The following is a 21,353-nucleotide window of genomic DNA, read 5'->3' as shown; positions in this document are numbered from 1 at the left end:
AAAGAATATTCCGAAATAATATCGCCATTGACTGATCTGACCTTAGATAAAGTACCTTTTATATGGGGACAGAATCAATAGGAGAGCTTTAACACCATAAAACAAGCTGTGGTCTCAGGACCGGTGTTAAAAATAGTTAATCCCCAGAAGCCGTTTTTCCTTGAAACCGATGCAAGTAGCATTGCGGTAGAAGCAGTTCTCCTCCAAGAGGGAAGGCCAGTAGCCTTTGAAAGGAAGAAGTTTTCTCCCTCTCAACGAAATTGGCCAACTCATGAATTAGGCTTGTATGCTGTTGTCCATGCTCTGAAAACATTATTTGTATGGGTCAGAGTTTTATGTTGATGTTGATCATGATACTCTGAAACATTTTTTTAAACAACCTGACTTGAGAGGCCGCTAAGCTAGGTATGCGCTGGCCACAATCCGAAGGGCTCCCATCTAGATCCTCTGCGATGTTGGGCAGCTCCAGAGACATTGTGATATTCATCTCCAAAACTCTGTCTGCGCAACAATGGCAAATACCATCTACCTGCATCTGCTCCAACCAGGGGCCGACGGGCAAGCCTCATGTACCACCATCCAGAAGAAATAGATCTTCTGAGGCCTACAGCCAGTCCAAAGACGTGGCCCAAAGCAAGAGATAACCTCCATAGGAACCTACTGTTCCATTCAAATGATGCTCTCATGAGGGGGTCTAGGCTTCTGCCTCTCAATTGAAGACATAGGCCTATACAAGTTGTGTATGAGAAAACCTCCTCTACCCGATCCAATTGCCCTGCATGAATGGGCCAAAACCAGTCACTCGAATCCCACTAAATCTCCCAAAGAGGCTGGCCCTCACATAACCAAAGGTGCCACCTCGTCCCCTCTTGTCCTGCCGAGATTAGAACTTGCCCAAGCGGCCTACTACCCTGACCCTGTGCCACTCGAGCGAGTCCAAAACCTCATCAGCCTCTCAGTCCCTCACAGTCTCGGCTGAAGAAAGCCCCGATGCCCCACTCTGTAAAATCTGCACCAGTAGGAGCCAAGGGACTGCCATAAAAACTGGATCCTGAGAGGCACCCCAGTTTTCGAAAACCGTCCATCACCAATGATGGGGGTCCAATGCACCTCGTAGTCCCTTCCACCATGCTCAGGGATAGCCGCGCCAGTCTCCACCATGCAAGTGTCTGTCCGCCTCAGATGAGAGAGTGCTTCCCCTCATGACTCTGCCTCCGCGAGAAGGTGGCTCTAGGTGCCTGTCCCCCTCAGATGAAAGAGTGCTTCCCCTCATTACTCTACCTCCCCAGATAGGAGATTTTGTCGTATGCTGTGACCCCTTTGTGAGCCCTTGTCCACGGACAATTAGTTACAAGCTACGTAGGTCAGTCTCTCAGCCTTAGGTCAAGTCAGTAATTCAGTTCTTGTTCACTAGTACCCACTGGAGAAAAGTAGGTTAAGTGTTTCCATCTTATAGTTTAGGTCTTAGCCTAGGTTAGGAGCCCCTTTAGGGTCCCCAAAGGCTGGACAGGTAAGCAGGGAAGGCAGCCTGCAAAGGCTGCCCAAAAACTCCCCTGGCAAATGAGCCAAGGAGGGCTTTTATAGGCTGGTTGTAGGCCAACCAGTCTGTAAAACAGACCAACCCAGTCGGCTGTTTACAGACTGGGTTGGCTCAGTTCCAGCCCTAGAAAAGGGCCCCTTGGCTGCCCTCTTTCCTCATTCAGTTTGCTCCTGCCTTCAGCTCTCCTACAGCTCCACTTCAGCCTCCTGTGCAGCCCCTGAGATCCTCAGATCTGGCCCTGCTCTGCCTCAGTCCCTTGGCCATCAGTTCAGCCTGATCTGAAGGTGACCACGCAGCACAACAGTCGGAGGTTTGGACCAGCAAACGGAGAGAGGTTTGGACACTGTTTCCTCAGCTTTCTCAGTTTTCTTTTACAGTTTACACAGCTCACTCTCAGCTCTATATTTCAGTCATCTCTCAGTTCTCTCATAGGATCTATCACTCCTACTTTTCACTCTCTCACTCACGCAGTAACCCTACATTCCGGTATCCTTGCCTTGCAGAAGCGTCCTACATTGTCAGTGTGGACAGAATCAAGGTCTCGGTATTGGTCGGCGTTGCCTCTTAGGTCCTTGGATCTGCTATACGTGTGCATAGTGAGCTCTTCAGAAGCGCGTTTCGTGCTCTCTCGAAGAGTGTTCTTTGTATTTCTCAGTTCTCCAAGTATAAAGCAAATTCTCCCCTGATTGGGTGGGTACAGGGACCCAATCGGTTGTCGACTGTACTCTCTCTCTACCCTCATCTCCTTTCTCTCTCTATGGTAAACAATGCCCATTCCTCGCTAAAGGTTTAAAGAAGGTCTTGCTGTGAATTACACGATCAGATTACCGTTGCATGTTACAAAGTCTGTCTCCATCTAGTTTGGCGATCTGACCACTGCAAAGCCTCATGATCTGTGCAAACTGTGAAATCCTAAACATATAAAAAATGTTTCCATGTCTTGAGGGCATGGATGACTGCACATGACGTGTTGTCGTACACTGGGTATATGGTCTCTGCTGGAATCAACTTGTGTCCCTCAAATACGACTGTGGGTGACCATTCTGCTCCAGAACTGCTCCAATGGCATAATCGATGGCATGCGTCTGTACATCAAAGGGTTGATCCCATTGTGCCAATGCTGTGGTGACTGCCTCCTTCAGCTGGGCAAAGGCTGAAAGTTGTTGGAGTAAACGTGATACGCTGCATCGTGGCTTTTACTCCCTGTAAAAGGTTGGTGATGGGAACTGCAATTTTTGACAAGTCCTTGATATGCTTCCTGTATGCCTAGTAAATGCCCATAGACATCTGAACCTCCTGGGTTGTGGTAGGCACCTCCCACTTCACTATATCCTTTACCTTGGCTGGGTCTAGGCGAACACCTGTTATAGTGATGATGTACTTTTCTTGGCATTGACGAACAACTGGTTGTCCTTCAAAAGTTAAAGAACCTGCTGAACATGCTTGACATGCTGCACTGGATCCTTTGAAATAATCAGAATGTTGTCTAAAAACACAGACACTCTTACCTATCAAAGGTTTGAAAATCCGGCGCATCATATGGTTGAAGGACAAAGGTGCCCCTGTGGGCATCACCATGAACTCATACTGGGCTTTCTCCATGCAGAAGGCTGTCTTCTGTATATCCAGCTTGTGAATCCGAATCTGGTGGTACCCACTCTTCATATCAATCTTTGAAAACATCTTGGCTCCGTTTAGGCGCTCCAAGATGTAGTCAATCCTCAACATGGGGAATCTACTCTTGATGGTAAGCTTGTTCAGTGCACGGCAATCCACAACTGAGTTGTCCTTCTTCTTAACAAAAAGATCGGAGCTAAATACGGTGAATTACTGGGGTGGATGAAGCCATTGCGTAACAACTCCTTTAACTGTTGCTCAAGCTCCTCTTTCATCGTCTTGCTGAGACTGTAAGGATGCTGGGGATGATGATCCACGAACGAGCTCAATACGATGGTCCTTTGGCCAACTCGGAGGTAGATTTGAAAAAAGGCTCAATGTTAGGAAAATGGCTTGGTACTGTTGAAGCAAAGCTTCCTGTTCGGGGGTCCTGACGGGAACTTATGTGCTGGTCGAGTTGACGTAGACTATTATGCCTCCCCTCCCCGTCGGATCTCCCGTGCCATCTAGCTTGCAAAAATCAAGGGGCGAGGCAAAGTATTCTTGAGCCAAGGGATGAACTTACCCCCATGATCTGGAATTTTGAGGTCAAAACCCTAGTTCTGATAGTCCGGACGGTACTTGGAACTCGTGCCACCATCGAGCTCCCAAGATGATGTCCACTACCTAAGTTTGTGCTACCCTGGAAGTACAGGTATCCGCCCACCCTCCTATCTTCAGAGTCATGGTTGTAGCCACAATGTTGCTCTCCACCTGCTGTCATGTGAATGCCCCATTTAGGGCTATGGTATCTAAAGGAGTGAGAAGCAACCTAGCTCGCTGAGCGGCTTTGGTTAGAAATCATGTCCTTGGAACTCCCTTAATCTGCGAGAATAAGGACTTTCTTGCCCCAGCAGTCTGGCTGTAGAATGGAACATAGTGGGAGCCTGTTGAGATTCCCCCTTCTGTTGATCTTCGATCTCCTCTATAACCACTGAGGTAGTCTTGGCCAGAGTCAAAGCTGTAGAAGAACCACCTGGTGTGGTGCCATCTGCCTGAAGCTTCTTAGAATGCAGGCAATCCTGCTTCTTGTGCCTCTGCTCATGGCAAAAGAAGCAGCGGTTTGCTTTGGCATAGGTAGCTTGGGTGGCTGCATCCACGTACCCTCCATGGTCGTTGCTGTCCTTTGCCATCCAGTTTTTCTTCTATTGCCCAGTGCCGGATTTCTTCCGACTATCAAGAGCAGCAAAATCCGGGGGCTTCTTACTATTGACCTATTTAAGTCCTTGTTTTGACCCTTGTGCATGAGCTCAAAAAGCTGAGCAAGCTCGTATGCAGCACACTCATAGTCTCGTGGCCACGTACCACTGGATGTCCGAAAGCCCATGAAGAAACTTGCTCAGCAACAACTTTCCTCCAGCTGCAACTGTACGAACACCTAAGTGAATTTGTTGGCATAATGATTCATTGTCTCAGTGTCCTCCTGGCGTAACTCATAGAACTAACTCTAAAACCTATCCAAGTACTGGGGGGGCAGGAATTGTGATCGAAGGTCCTTCACGAATTCCGTCCATCTGTAAAGAGGTGTCTCGTTGTCTGCATCATAGTGGTCCTTCTGCCACTTGAGCCACCACGTGACTGCCTCGCCTGTAAGGTGCATGGATGCACCAGCATGGCCTGCACCTGCTCTTGCATCTGCTCATACATGGCAATCCATGCGTTAACGTGGCTGCCTGTGTGACAGCTGACATGGTTGCCTGCATGGCAGCTGCTGTGCTGGCTGCTGACATGGCTGCCTACATGGCAACTGCTGCACTGGCTGCTGACATGCCAATCCAGCATGTCCACAGGCTGTGGATACCCAGGACACTACAGCAACCCTTACACAGCAGAATAAAGAAAGACTTGAGATCTCACAACAAAAAAATCAACTGCCAACTCACTCCATGCATGCATGTACAAGATCACTAAGATGATAATTTATTGGATAAGCTTAAGGTGCAGGATACTTTTCAAAGATTGACTTTATGTTGGGATACCATCAAATAGGGATAGAGAAGAGTGATCAACAAAAAACTACATTTTCAACTGAAAGGGTTATATGAAGATCCTGTCATGCTCTTTGATCACATGCATGCACCAGCCAATTCGCATTTCTTTTTTCCTTTTTTTTAAATCCTTGGTCTTCTTTGATGATATGATAATCTACAGCAAGAATAAAGAGGAGCATTTCGTGCATACTAGGGAGTTTTTTGAGATGGACAGATGGAAAGGGTTGAGAAGTGGGTGGGAAGGGTATTCTTAGATTCTTTCGTCATGACACAGGCAAGGCTTGGGATAAACGGTCATGTTTGGCAAAGTATTCCTACCACATTACCAAGCATACATCCATTGGAATGAGTCCATACGAGCTTTTGTATGGCTGCAAACCCAGATTACCCATCAGCGTTGAGAACCAGGACATTAGGACTTCTCTTGTGCAGTAAATGTTGATTGAAAAAGGGGCATCGCTTCAGCTAGCAAAGTAAAACATGGCCATGGCAGAACACAAAACGAAGGAGAATGCTGATAAGAAAAGGAAACCTGGAGTATAATGGAAGGGTGGCATGGTATGCCTTAAGATACACAAACACAAGGCAGAATTGGCTGTTAGAAAGAGGAAGCTCACACAGCAGAAGCAACGCTCCTGTGCATAAGGGCTCACAAGTGGGGGCAATACCTCCAACATTGGTGGCTTTTGAGCTTGAATTGCCTCAACATCCAGAGCTCATACTGCATATCATTTCTCTTTTCTTTAAAATGCACATCGGCCCTAATGAAATGTCTTAGAGGAGCTGCCAACTGTGGATGATGGTGGACATATTTGATTTTCAAAAATTGTATCCTAAGAGTTGAAACTGTTATTGAATTCAAGGTTAAGTGGCAACGCTTTTCCTGAGGATGAGACTACACGGTAACCACTCTCAAACTGTGGATCAATATCCTGCACTACTACCTTCAGAGGATGTCCAGGCCTTGGTTGATCTTGGAAGTGCTCATCACTAACACAAGCAGTCACCACTTGGAGCTGATTTTCCAGCACACACATGTTTACATACCAGTTATTTTGGTTGCTGTTTTGGACTGGTGCTACTGTCCTCATTAGTATATCTTGTTCCCATTCTTTTTCAAGCAGGGATGGCTTGTAGCAGCTGTAACATTTATATATGGCTAGATAGATAGGCCTTTTCTTGTAGATAGCTCTAGGGTGTTCAACCATGTCAATCTGAGCAGCAGAGCTCTAACTATGATGGGTTCTCCATGCGACTTAATCCCATAAATGAATTGCAAATGACTTTTGGAAAGCCACGTGGCACTATCTTATAGTCTCGTATACATAGCTGAACTATTGCCATAGCTGAACTCTTACCATGGCTTGCACCTATAAAATGTCCAGAGGATTCATTGTAAGATCATCTTGGAAATAGCATGCCACTTATGCATTTTCTGAGATCACAATCCTGACCTGGCCGAGTCCGCTTCAGCAACGTCACACCATCTCTAGATGCATGTTACACATGGTAGCAACCATAAGGTTACAAACCATCAACTTGGACTGCTACTACATTTCCACCACCTTCATCAGCGTACTACTTGTGGATGGGGATCAGTATGTATCCATATGTCTACATCTTTCATGCAGAAACTCATCTGCACCTTTGCAAACATGCAATCTTGTAAATGTCCTTGTGCTTCAAGGTCATCAGGTTGATAATTAATCATGTATTCACAATTTCAACTTTGATCATTAATCTAGCTACTTCAATTCCACTCCGACTCCAAGTTTGGAATTGCCAAGTTTGGCTCTTCAACCTGATGTATTAGGTTCTTTGACCTGCAACAGGTTTAAACTTCGAATGAAGTAGACTAACATAAATGGACTAAACATGAGTTCCAGGAAAAAACACTAACCTTAGCTTCCAAGGCTGTCCTATGCCAGCATCCAAAAGGACCACCGATGCATCTTCCATTGTGTGTCGTGAACCCTTATCTTCTGCAGCATCTGCCTCGACACTGATGTTTAATGGATCAGTTGGATTCCCACTGTCCGAAGCTTCGAACCTTTTCTCCTCTGTTTCAATCACAAATTTTTTCTGACACAAACCATCTGTATCAATACCAGTGGTCACGCCTAGCGGATCTACATCACTATTTATTCGCTTTCTGACTGGGCTAGCTCTTATGTCTGTATCTTCCCTCGATCTGTCCAGGCTTGATTTTAAGCACGCATCAGTCTTCATTCGTTTTGTGGATGATGCCATGACCTCAACATTGGCATGCTTAATCTGCACTTCAGCTCCTTTACCATCTGCAGACACGTCAGAGTGTGGCCCAGTATCTTTCCCTCCTGTGCATGGCCACATAACTCAAAGACCTGAAGCAAATTGTCATGACACCCAAGAATCAAACTTAGAATGCAACATCAGAAATTCTGGACACATGATACGCAAAAAGGTAACGTTAAGCCCTTGACAGAGTTGCAAGTTTAGATTAGCAAGGTCCTAGGGTATTCACAATAGGCACACACAAACCGAAGATGTGCAGAAAGAATGGGCATACTTTGATAAGACTGCAAAAACTCTGGTTACAAGAGACTTGCCGGCTGCGATGAACCCTTTTATAGGATCGGGGAGAAGAATCTCCTCTTAATGAAATAGAAGCGTGCCAATAGGCTTGCCTTTAACCAGAGAGGATGTCTGAGTCTGCCTTTGTATAGCGAGCTAGGCTGTCGGCAGCATGTGTCAATTAGATTGAAAAACAAGACCAACAAGTGCCACACTTCTTTACAGTCAAGTTCCTTAGGAAATATTTGAACTTGCAGCTTTCCGTACCACATGAAAACAACGCATAAGTATTAAGTAAAGACATTGGTTGACGTCAATCATGTAAAGCACATTATTCCCACTATCTTTGGTGGAGGAGAATAAATTTGTGATCGTAGGTTGGAGTCGGTGGCACTGATCGCACACATCCTGAATTCTTATGGAATATTTTCAAGCTCTGAAAGAAGAAATGCAGCATGTCTCGAGAGGGCAAAAAAAACTACCATGGACTTCATGGCAACTGCTAGCGATGGCTACACCTAAGCCACGAACAGAGAACAACTTCTCCTCCCCCTTTTTTTGTCTTTCTAAAATTGCAAATCGGGGAGCTGCCTTCTTTCTATGCTGATCACTGCTCTGGAACATTGCTATCTTTCCAGATCGAAGATTGCTTCGAGAAAAAGGGCAACGTTTCAAAACTAGTACATATTTCGATTGTCTCGCTACCTAATCAACTTGACATCAATATTGGACAACCATGCAGGGCCAAATACACAGCAACCAGTAAGGTGGAACTCAATTCAGCAAGGAGACCAAAGAATTATTGAAAGAGATCTTCTACACCAAAATTCATGAAGTAGCTAAATCTTTTGAAGATCAAAACCTGTTCGATTAAAATGTACAGAATCAGAGAGACAAAATGGAAGTAAAAGATTGAAAACCTGATGATTCTGTTTCTAGTGACCGATCTGCTTTTCGAGTACCTTTTCAAATGCTCGCATTATCTTATGCCCTCAACTTTTAAGCATGCACTTACAACAACTTCCAAGAATCAATAGCTCTCTAAGAACCTGTTCCCACGCACAGGAGATACGCTCGCCCCAATGCGAGTTCACACCTTGGACATTTCCCGGTGGTAGTCCAGAGATCCAATTGAACAAATGGATGCCCACACTGCCACCGGACCCAACAACGCACAAGAAGAGACCCTAATACACCCCTGTCCTAAAAACATAACTAAGGGTGGGTTCAGACCACCCACCCGCCCGTGGAGGAGGAAGTACAAGTGGAGGATGGTCGTCGAATGTGGTGGTTCACACCAGCTGGCTGTTGATTTATGTCACACCAACGTGTGATTAGTGTAGCGGTTGGAGGAGATCGAATGGGCCAATCATGTAGCAATTGGAGGAGTTAGCCATGGAGTGGGTGGCCTTCATGGGCTAGGCACAAATCTTTTGTGCAAGTGTTCGGGCCCGTACCTCCTATTGGGCCCACTAGGATCTTCACACCATCTTTTGAAGGATGGCCGCTAAGTGGTGTGAACCCAGCCTAAAGGCCTTATGACATTATGATAGTTTTGTGGAAAATGGAAACTTTAATGCCAAGGTGGCATGTGGTTTCCAAAAAACCGTTGAGCTCTTGAGGTTAATGATTTTGTGGGGAAGTGAGCCATTTGAGGGTTGAAAATGACATAAAATCCACATTTTCACCAAACATTATGATATTTAACATGGGGAATTGGCTTTCCCATTAAAGCATGAGTCCTTTTTGGGTTCAATTAGGAATTTCCTATAAAATAACTCTCGAAAAAGGTTAAAGTCTATGATTTACAAATTAGGTCTGTTCGTAATGTCCCTAAAATGCACATGATATATAGGGTTTGTACATATTGAGCACCCCAAGACCTATGCTAATAAAGCTATGAGAAAATTTTGGGTGAAAAATGGGGCATGTTCTCCAAATGTGTACAAGATTTGTGGCGCAATGGAGAAAAATGGTACCCACAACCATGCACTCAATGTAAACATAGTTAAAACGTTATGATGAGACCCACAACCATGCACTTAATGTAAACCCAGTTAAAATGTTATGATGAGATCCTCTTTTACTATCCTTCCCCTCCATGGTTGTATCCAAAAGCATGTAATTCTAAAACATGGGTCTCTATAGGAGGAAAGTCATGAATGCATTTTCCTAAGAGCTGTGTGTTTCTTTACCTTTATGAGGTGGAAAAAGAGTACCGAGAAAAGGCTTGCCTCCATCTTATGTTTTGAGAGTGCCTTAAGTGACTTACAAGTTGAGATATGTATCCAAGTCTAACTTGAAGCACAACCCTTTAATGAGGTAATGCTAATATATTAAAATGTACAAGCAACTTGCTTGGGATAGGCTAGGCGATCCTGAACACCTTGTTATCAAGACTCGTGATTGGAAGGGTGTCTGCATTGTTGTTCCTTTGGAGTGCAAGTGGGATAGTGAACACACACTTTTTTTTTTAGAAATACTTTATATTACTATGTCGAAAACCTCAAAAGAGGTGAAATCCCAATATGAAGTACAAAAGCTAAAAAATACAAGTAGGAGCTCCCTATAAATGAGTCAGGAGACCAAAAGAAAGGAAAACCTCAAGAAGAACTAGAGGGAGGTGCAAGGATTAAATCATCCAAAGTCAACCTCTAGTTTTCCAAATAAGCATGCAAAGGAATAATTTCCCCAGTATCAAAATGAAGGCATTTGATCCCCTTACAATTCTTGCTAATGGTAGCTCGTATTCTAAAATTTTGAAGTAGTGGTTCAAAGACTAACTTCATAAGGGGGTGAAAGAGCTCTAAATCAAAAGAAGTATCAGAAGCTACTTCTTAGCCTGATAGAATCTGTGAAGACTTTGCCACATAAGACAGCCAAGCTCAACTTCTAAGCATTCAAACACATATCCTACATGGATGTTGAACAACATTTGTGACCGTATCCCCAATTTCATGAATGGGTAGAGCAGCATGAGATGCAACGGACATATCAGCAGCATTAGAACCAATAGGAACAACAGCATGTGGAGGAGAGCTATATCTAAGCCTGCAACCTCTACACCACATGTGTCATCCCTGAAAGCCTACCGTGGGTGGTATAGGGATAGTAGGAGAATCCACGATAGGAGAAAGCACACCTAGCTGAGCAGGATCCATGATCAACCATATCACAAGGAGCCTACAAGTTTAGGACGAAATGGATTGGAAGTGACTGGAGGGGACTTCTATGCAGAGATATACTGCCTCTCAACTCTCTTCCACTGCTTCTTAGCAGATGAAAAGGTGATTTCTCCCCCAAATTTGTGAGAGATAATATAGTTTATAGCGGGGGAGGAGGTGAAGCTCGATATCCTTATAGAGAGCACTATCGAGCAAAATGACCAAGCTTTCCACGTTTATAAAATGCATTGGGAAAAGATCAAAATTTGAGAGAAATACGATAAGGAGAAGACACGTCTAATCTGACATCCTGACAAGTAGGGATGGACATTTGTATATCCCAAAGAATACACACTCTAATGTAAACTGAAAGGAGGGATTTACCTTAGGAAAGTCACTATGAGTCTGTAGATGCTCAAACAAATGATTGTTAGGAGTAATTAAAACTATCTCTTCATGGACATTCCTCTTCTTTCTAAATGCAAGCAATGAATTGCACCTCGAAAGCATCTGTGTGCTACTGAAGAGAGGTGTAGGTGAGGCAAAAGCAGATAGTATTAGGCCCAGCTCTTGTGACACCAGCAAGTGCACAACATGTTCTTGTGATGTTCCATCGGGAGGGTTTCGAGTGGCCACATCGAACTAATCAGGCATTGTTGAGAGGCTCCGATAAGCCAAGGGCAAGCTGACAAAAATGAAAATGGGTGGAAGCAAGTTTGGACAAAGCAACGGCTAGGGCAGACGATGAGCCAAATGAAGTAATGGCTAGGGTGTACGATGAGTAGAATGCCATCACTCACATGCATGCACGCACACACATACACACACACACACACATGCACGTGTGCATGTATGTGTGTATGCCTACAATTTATGTGCATGAGCATATACACATGGATATATTTACATGGCAAATATGATATGATATGATATAGTATAATCATAATTATAATCTCTCTCTCTCTCTCTCTCTCTCTCTCTCTCTCTCTCACACACACACACACACACACACAAAACATGCGTCCATATACACGTAGATATAAATATGCATATACATACATATGCATACACAGAGATGTAAATATACATACATAAATATGCATGCACACACATGTAAATATACATATATGTGTACATAGAAATATAAATATGCGTATAAGTCTCCACTCTCTTTTTATTTCAAAATTGGAGCTCTCTCACTTGTAGAAAACATAGTGGTAGTGTGTTATGTGGGTGATAAGGTTGCTATTATTTAGTGCTTGGACTTTGGATTGGGCTTTTTCATTTTAGGTAGTAGTATTTCTTACTGAACTTTGGTTTTCATTGATGTTGTTGTATTTTCTATATGTTAATGTCATCCATAGCTCTTGCATGTATTTTCGTCTAAATGTGTTTACCTGTACTTTATCACCCCTAGAGGTGAGCAACATCAATTCAAAGTGCTCTTGTATGTAGTTACTTTCAAATGTGTTTGCCTTTGCTTTATCACTCTTAGAGATGGGCAACATTAGTTCAAAATGCTCTCGAAGGGCTTAAAGCTACTCACATCAACCGCCATTCATGCAAGAGTCTCTTAACATTCCTAGTCCATACAATGTAGTGGATGACTTGTTTATTTTATTTTGATGTTAGCTCTTTGTGATTTTGTTGTGCAAGCCTACACATGCATTAAAAAGTACATGAAATTATAGTCTTAATTGGGTGTCTATTGTTTTAATGTGGTATTTATAGTTGGTGCATGGAGACTATATCTTGCCTTGGGACATTTGTTGACAGTGGGAAGACTCTTGCACTCTTGCCCCAAACAACTCCTCTATGAACGTTGGATCCACTAGTAATGCGACTTTTGTAATGGTGATCAACCATCCTCAATCACATTGTGCTTATATGTGGACCCACATTTTAGTTGTATTTGGCCCTAAATTGTGAGCAGATGTTGCTTCGCTACTTTTGATTCATGTCGAGGAGTTTTGTAAGTTCAACGTTATAGCCGAAGTGAGCTAAATTGAGCAAAAGCAAGCTGTGCAAGTCAAGTTGTCTGTAATCTCCTTTGCCCCTTTCAATATTTTTTCTATGGTGTGTTTTGTTAATCCATTTGTAAGCTAGGTTTTGTTGATTTGTCTGCAAGCTAGGTTTTTTTTTTGTTTCAATTAATAGGCACATAACTTTGCTCGTGTCGTATACATACACTTTCAAAGGGATGCTCGCCATGCACATTATATTTGTTTGATGTTGACAAATACAATCGTTCCTCACTTTTTACATTTTGCTAGAGCCTCTTGTTCCTCTATTATTTGTGCACATTTCATTCTTGAATTGCATAAAGAGCTATACCATGAAGCTATTTTACTTTCTTTTCATCCAATTCTTCTTTCATAAAGAGAATCACTAAAAGAGTTTATTATTTATGTTGCCATTGTTTGCTATTGTGCTTTTCTATCAATGTGTGAATTTGTTTATCCTTGGATAAATTTTTCAAAATAAAAAATGTTAGTCAAAACACATGCTCTAGGACAAAAATTTTGTGGGGGAAACAAGGCTAGAGAACTCAAGAAATAAGAATCACTCGAATTATTATAACTATTAAGCTCGCCCAGTTGAATCTAGCAACACCCTACTTGTGCGAGCACACCCACTAAGAAACAAGTCACTAAGATGGCTAACAGCTCTAGCATCAAGGAAGAAAGTAAGCTTTCCAGCTATTTAGTACAATAGATCAATTACATTGTTAATCCATTGAGGAAATCACTCAAAATGTAACAAAAGTTTTCTCCATATGAACTTGCGAGCGACAACCTTCAAGGAACTTGTCGTGTGCCTCTCTAGTAACGCCCAAAGGATGCCTCAAGTTGAGAGTGTGATCACAAGATTTGCCATAAACTACTAAGAACAAGCTTTTAAAAAATTGTAAACAAACTTTAAAAAGTGAGACTGACTCTCAAAATCAGACATGCAATTTGAAAAACCCTCTAAAAGACAAATTTCTAGAATAATTCCACACCAGTTCATGAGATACCCATAGCTAACCAACCCACATAAAAAGTAAAAGTTAAAACTACAATGAGGAGGTAGCTTTTAGAGGGTGTGTTGTGACATAAAGAAGAGCCCTGTAGTGAAGGCCCAATGGGTCAAGTGACTTCGTGTCATCTATACGTTGCCATATGTATGGCTCAATCATGCTAGATTTTGGTGAGTCTAGGAAGCTGGACAGAACTAGGCAAAAGGCACAGAGCCAAAACCTATCTATACATTGGATGCCTCAGGGAAGATCGAGATTATTGCAAGACTATGGGTGATACCCCATATCTAGTTAGCAATATATGGCACATGAAGCATGGGAATATCCTATGAGATCTTTATGAAACAAAAAAATTTGGGAGAATTATCATGCTCCAGAATCAATGGCTCATCATCATGATGGGGGAATGGCATGACTTCCTTGTAAGAGTGATGGCTCTCAAGGATCAATTGTCTATGGTTGGTCACAAATTAGTTGTCCATCTTCTAGTTAGCGAAGAAAAAATGCTTCTATTGTAACACACTTGGATATTTTGCTAAAGATGATAGAAGCAAAAGGTTAACCAAGCAAAGAACAAGGATGTGTTTGATTTGTTCAAAGCTTGGTAGAGTCTATGGCAAAAACCCACTACCATCTTTCCTCACTTTAGCATTGCAACCATTGTAGATAACTCTCGACCATTTTTCATCACAAATGAAAATACTAAATTACCTTCATCAAACTTCTAAGATATCTTATATCATCCCTATAATCTAGTTGTGAGGAAAGAAGATTGGCATCGGATGTGCTTCCTCAACTATCTTCTGTGAAGTTAGCATGATCCCATAGTCAAGTAATGCCCTCTTTGAATTGATGCATCCCACCCAAAAGTGTCACTTGTATAACCACAATGCACTATACTTTTTGTATTACAACGAAAAAATAATTGAAGTAATGAGAGTGTGCAATATTAGTGGTGGTGGCCACACGATCATCAATCTTAAGCATTGTGGAAAAGTTTGTCCCTAGATGGTATCACCCCCATTGACAAGGGGATCCCATGAGCTTGAGAAACTATAGGACCAATATGATTGGGCATGCGATGCCCAAGCTAAAGATCCAGTGACTCAGGGCTAATGAACTAGGAAATCTTTCATGCTGATCATTTGACTCTAGACCACATCCTTACATCCTAAGGCTTCGTTAAGGATGCCAGAGCATGGAAATAGAGGGTTTATTACTCATTCATGGATTTTTGCAACGCTTTTGACACAATGCAAAGAATTTACCTTATGAAACACTTGCAAGATCTAGGGTACAGTCAGGAGATCATTTGGGTTATTTGCCTTTCATGAGCGGACTCAGTGAGGGCTCGATCGGCTACTGCATGGATAGAGGAGATCAAGAGCACTATGGGGTCAAATGTGTTATCCACTATCACCAACTTTGTTCAGCATCCATGTTGACGAGCTTGAGACCTTCATTGGGACACTAAGAGGGGCAGGCTCCTCTCTTGATAGATCCTTGATTTAGATTCTTGTCTATGTAGATGATGTAGGGTTACTCTCCTCATTAGTTCAAGGCCTCCATAATGACACTTGGATGCACATGATCTGAAGGTCACACTTGGTAAAACCAAGGTTATGATCAATGCATCCAAGGTAGTCATGGACGGATTACCAATGGAGGTCATTACATCCTACACATCTTTGGGAGTTCTTTAATTTGTTCTTATATTCAAGACGACGGTAGTGATGTAGGAACGAGCTAGAAAGGGATACACTATGCTTGCTAGGCTTGAGTGGTAATGCTTTCAGTCTCAATTCCAAGATCCCCAAACCAGGTCTCTTATCTTTGACTCCTTGGTCCACCCAGTAGGCATGGATGGCAATCCTTGTTGGGGGTTTGAGCTACTAGAGGTAGATAAGGCTCGTGTGGAGAGGCTCCATGGTATATTATGGTCAAATTATTATAGTAAGTAGTCAGTTCCACATCATATCATTTTGGATGAGTTTGGGGTGCCCCAACTCCAACTTGATGCGGCATTCCAGGTCACATACTTTCATCGAGTGAGGGACTTCGTTTCTTTCAACTCAAGTTGATGTAGGTTACCATGGATTTATGATGTTAAGGGTCCAAGTGTGGGGGAAACCGGTGTAGGCCGCTTCCTTGAAAAGCCCTACCAAGATTGGGGCCATAGTACTTATTCCATATGCAATGTATCAATTACACAGTCCCTGATGATGTTTGGCTTGGCCATTACGTACTTTAAAGTTGAGTGTTTGGCATCAATGGTGGTGAATAGTGTGCGATGGGGTGGGGCGGGGTAGCTGCGAGGGGTCAGGTGGTGGCTAGTGGGGAAGGTCATATAATGTGCATTCATAAGAGTGCCTAAGTTTGGTGTCAATGAGAGGAGAGGGGGATCTTTGGTCGAGAACATTGCACCAAAAGTCCTTGGAGTTGTTACTAAACATAATATTTATAAATCCATTGTTTTGGCATATCAAATCCTACTTCTTCTAGTGGACCAGACAATGATACTTGCATATTGTCTCCACTTTGCTCAAAGATGATATTTAGTCTTGAATCTAAGTTGATGGCTTTATGCCTTACACTCATCATCATACGAGCTATTGCAAGGTATCAAGCTAAGAAGTGGTGCAAAAATGGAGCAGGTTGTGTGTGTGAAAGTCTATAGGGCAGTCTAATGAAGGGAATGGGTGATTAAAGTAACTCAATCCTCCAAGCTCGAGATGTCCTCAAGATTTGTAAGATGGAAATATGTGTAGAGTACTCAAGGGAGAGTCTATGACCGAGGTGGGTGTCATGATTTTTGATGTGGATAGCATCCACTCCTATCTTAAAGGTAGTGGATCTCAACGAACCATTTGTAGATCCCAATGAACCATTTGTGGATCCCAATGGACCATTTGTGGAACCCGATGAACCATTTGTGGTTGAAACATATGCCAATGATTTTCTGTTGGGGTGGTACTTTTACAAAAGGGTCGACCAGTGGATTTTGAAAGCAAAAAAGTTAGACCATGTCCCGCGGCCTTCTTGGGAGACATTATGGACTTTAAAAGGAAGAGAGATTCTATGGAAAGAGAGAGAGAGAACTATAGAGAGAAGGAGACAAGAGGAGTGGACTTTTGTCAGAGATGGCAAGAGTAAGGGATATAGAACCTCTTCTTCCAAAACTAATATCTAATAACAATGATTTGCACTTAACTAAAACAGTCACTTGAAGATGCTGTCAAGAACCTAAATCAAGTGATAAAATACAAGGATGGACCAGAAATGTAACTCTATACTCAAGGGCACAAAGTGCACAAAAGCACTGGCTCAAGAGCACATGAAATTTAGGTCTCAAGAAATGGATAAGAATGACATGTCACTTGAATGTCAATAGTCATATTCCCAAGGGTACCACCATTGCTCTTTCTACAAAAGTGTTGTTGTCACCCATGGAAGCATGGCTTGCAATATCTTTACAATGTTTGGCTTGATGAGAGCTTGAGAAAGCAAAACTTTAGTTCAGGCTACCTACCATATGGATAAGTATACATATAAGCTCAATAATTCAAAAAACACTGTAAGATACAAAATAGGACTGTATACTTATTCTTGGAAATGTTCAATGATTTATATACATGTGATTTTGTTTTTCTAATTAATATACTTTACATGCAAATGTTTGGATAGCCTCTAATGCATGAAACATCAAAGTTTTAGTTTATAAGCATGTGCTTGTGTTTTTTAAATCAATATGCCCTACGAGCAAATGTTTTGGATAGCCTTTAATGCATCAAACATCGGTTACAATATGAGCCAATACTGTAGGTAATACTCCAAGGTACAAAGATACTTTCTTTTAAATAACTAAATTCTTGACCCATGCTTTACCATATACAACAAATGCAGTATATTAATAGTTTTTTTGCTTAATAACACATCATAGTATGCTATCTTTTTAACTTACCAAATTGAGCAATTATATAAGGGTCATTGTTTGCTTGGGTGTTGCCATTTTTGGTGAGGTTTAGGGCATTTTTTGTTATATAGGTATCTTGCTTGACCCATAACTTATGCATTGCTCAATGAAATTCAAAAAAATTTGTCTTCAAGTTGGAGTACACGACCAACGAAAGTATGAAATAAAGATATGGAGCTAGACCGTTAAGGCATTACAAGTGCTATGTTGCATGTGAAGCATGCATCTTGAAGAGTATAAGATATAATAATTTATTGAAAATCATCAAAATTTTAATTTGCACATACATGCAACTAAGTAATCATTCAAAAGTATACTACATGAGCTTCTCCTCAACTGAAGGACACACCTAGTTAATAACCTTAGGTATGGTTTAAGGGGCCTCTAATGTTGTGCTAAAATTATGCACAACCATTCAAGGGAATGCTCCATAATTTTTATTGTTTTGTTAAGAACCAAAGCGAATAAAAAATTTGAAATCCAAACTAGTGGGACTACTGCATGGTGGTCTTAGAACATTGATATTTGGTGATTTTGGTATCTAGATTCACCCTAGAATGGAAGAATTTAAAAATATGCAATTTGTGCATGTGCAAAGATCTTTTAATAAATCCAACATTATTTACAATTTTGTATTAGGTTTTTTTTCATGCACTTGCTTGCTATATGGCTCATAAGCATGCCAAAGGTCATTGCATTTCATCATACATAGCATCAAATCCTATCACGTACCCTTTGGGCTATTTGTGTTTTGAAGCAATTTAGGCCACATTGCACTTGCTTGGGATATCCAATTTTTCAGACGTGTATCACCAGAGGGGGAAAACACCAATGGTAGCTAAAATTTTTGCTACTCTCACGAATTTTAAAATTTCACACCTCCCGCCTGAAGTCTTTGAATATCGTAACCTGCACCACCTTGCAACCTACATATTGTAATCTTTGCTCATCAATCCTGACCTTGAATACCATAACATGCACCACCTTGCAACCTACATATTATAATCTCTACTCATCAATCCTGACTTTGAATACACACCCAAAACCTCCCTTCCCCTAAGCAAACATTAGCATTGAGATGTTGAATGTGAAGACAACCCTTGCAGCCCAAATGACGTTTAGTAGTGGGCGATGCATAAAAACATTAAGGTTGGATGACTTGGATGAGTTGCCTTCTACTCTGTGCTCGCCTCATAAACTAGCCGGTCTCTATTCTAGAGATTCTATTCTGGCGATTCATTGATCGTTTCCATGGTGTCAATGGTGGCAAGATCCATCTCGTCATGACTTGCAAGAGAACTAAACAGAGGCTACAGATAGGAAAGTGAAAAAGCTTGGTCAAGGCACAAGGAACAGATTGTAGGTTGAGGAAAGCAATGGTCGAGGCACAACGAATAGATTGCAAGTTGAGGAAAGCAATGGCACAGTATCAAAACAACAACAGAAGACACTTTTGCAACGTTTGTGGTAGGAGAAACAACAAGAAGAAAGAAGACTTCTTGCAGAACAGTAGTAGGAAGCAGTTGCAATTGCATGCCCATTAGAGCAACATGAGCTTAGATCAACTAGCAGTAAAGAGGGTGACATTAGCTATGTTGGTGTCCCTTGGAACATAGGAGAAACATTTTGGGTGCACAATGTCAAAGATGTTGTCAATCACAAGGACCAAATGGCTCCAATTGTTGGATCCGGAGCGAAAGCAATGCACGATCATCTTAATCTGAAATAAGAAGGACATCCGTAGAAAGTGGTGGGATGCAAGAAGTATCATACACATCCTAGATATGACACAACTCAGTGGTTGCCTAAACCAGCACAGTGGTTGTCTGTGATTGAGTTTTAGAATTGTTTAATTGTTTAATTTTGAAATCAAACCGGCTTAAATGTAATCTGATTGTCCTAAACCAACCCGATTATTGGAACATCATGTGATAGTCCTGAACAACTATTTGTGATTGAGTTTTGGAATGTTTAATTTGTACATCGGGCTAGCTCAGACTTAATGTAATTGTACTAAACTAGCCCGATAGTTGGAACATCAGGCAACCGTGGATGGTTCAAGTCAAACAATATTATGTGAGTATCCTAAACCAGCGTGGTTGAATAGAAATAAATAGCAATATATTTTGCAATAGAAGAAATATACTGTTATTGTCTAATTGATGACCATCCTGATGGTTGAAATTGATGTGTTTCTTAGTAGCTAAATTATTTAAATTTAAATTTCATTGGTTCAGGTCGTATACCATTTAATTTCTAAAACTAATTGTCTAAACCAGCTCAGTGGTTAGAACATCACCAAGTTGGTTCAAGTCAAATAGTAGTTACATGATTGAAATTGTGGTTGGATAGAAATATTGAAGTGAACAACAACATATTGCTATTGTCTAATTGCTATATATCACCAAGACCTATTTAGGTCAGACACTAGTTATGTGACTCTCCTAAACCATCTTGGTGATATAAATTGTTTTGTTTTCTAGTAGCTTTGATTAGTTTAATTATTAGCTTGATTAGATTTATAAGATTGTGTTTTTTGCACGTATAACAATATAATATCGAGCCGGTTCAGTTCACACACCAGTCTGGTGGTTGAAACTGTGACTATCCTAAACTAAAATTGTTTTGTTTTACTAGTAGATTGATTACTTTAATTATTAGCTTGACTAGTTTAATTATCAGCTTGATTATATGTGACTATTCTAAACGAGCCTGATGGTTGAAATTTTTTTGTTTAGATGGCGTTTTTGCATGTACTGTGTTTTGCTTTGTTTTCCTCATAGAAGTGCAAAAAGGGGGGCTTAGTACAGTTGTGTGTGCATGTTGGGTGAGAAGACTCAAGACTATCTCATTTGAAAGATCCACACTGCAGTACCATCCTTCACATGGAACGATGTCTATTCCAAGTGGGTAGCTCTAAGAGACCGCCTAATTCACAGCTCAAATTTTGAAGATCTGCGTTGCAGACTTGAGGCCATCTAATTTGCAAGATTACATTTTCAAGATCCACATTGTCGCTTCAAATGTCCTTGAAATAGACTAATGCCTATTCTTGGACAGCTCTAAGATTGTGGATGATCAAAGTTCATTTGGACAATTATAGCCATCCAGTAAACACCGGCCCTGCATGAGAGCGGTCATGACCATCTAAATTCTCTACCCCACATCAGACTCCTATAATAATGTTATGATTGTAGGCTTGGATTAGCATTGAGCTAAATCAAAATCTAAGAAAAATTATAGTTATGACATCATTCAAAATGGTAGTTTTCTTGCAATGGAATTATTATGATGTTGGCTCTGTTGACTAATAAATTCTCCCATGGCATTATTATGATGTTGGCTCTGATGACTAAAAAATTCTCCCACGGCAACCATCTAATCACACGTCATGGGTGGCTAGACGATGATGTATATGATTGCCTATGCTAGGCTATGCTACCAATAAGGTGGGTGC

The 21,353-nt window shown here is 41.6% G+C and overlaps 1 protein-coding gene across 5 annotated transcripts in view; it reads right to left on the bottom strand.

Annotated features, from left to right (window-relative positions):
* The window catches only part of LOC147888477 (Protein phosphatase 2C family protein), a 38,195-nt gene extending 29,299 nt beyond the window's left edge, over positions 1–8,896 (bottom strand). The window contains exons 1-3 of one of the 5 annotated variants that reach the window (XM_087392215.1): positions 8,661–8,896; positions 7,736–7,901; positions 7,088–7,550 (exon numbers count right to left, since the gene is read on the bottom strand). In XM_087392215.1, coding sequence (XP_087248341.1) covers positions 7,088–7,539 — 452 coding nt within the window. In that variant the 5' untranslated portion in view covers positions 7,540–7,550; positions 7,736–7,901; positions 8,661–8,896. Of the gene's footprint in view, positions 1–7,087; positions 7,551–7,735; positions 7,902–8,602 lie in introns of all 5 variants that reach the window. The other 4 variants (XM_087392217.1, XM_087392216.1, XM_087392218.1 and 1 more) reach the window with 4 other exon arrangements.
* Between the last annotated feature and the right edge of the window lie 12,457 nt (positions 8,897–21,353).

This window comes from Dipteris shenzhenensis, chromosome 21 (genome assembly GCF_047967505.1).
Source record: "Dipteris shenzhenensis isolate YYH24624 ecotype China chromosome 21, Dip_SZ_1.0, whole genome shotgun sequence".
Classification (NCBI taxonomy): Eukaryota; Viridiplantae; Streptophyta; class Polypodiopsida; order Gleicheniales; family Dipteridaceae; genus Dipteris; species Dipteris shenzhenensis.
This window is presented reverse-complemented; position numbering and strand designations above follow the sequence as displayed.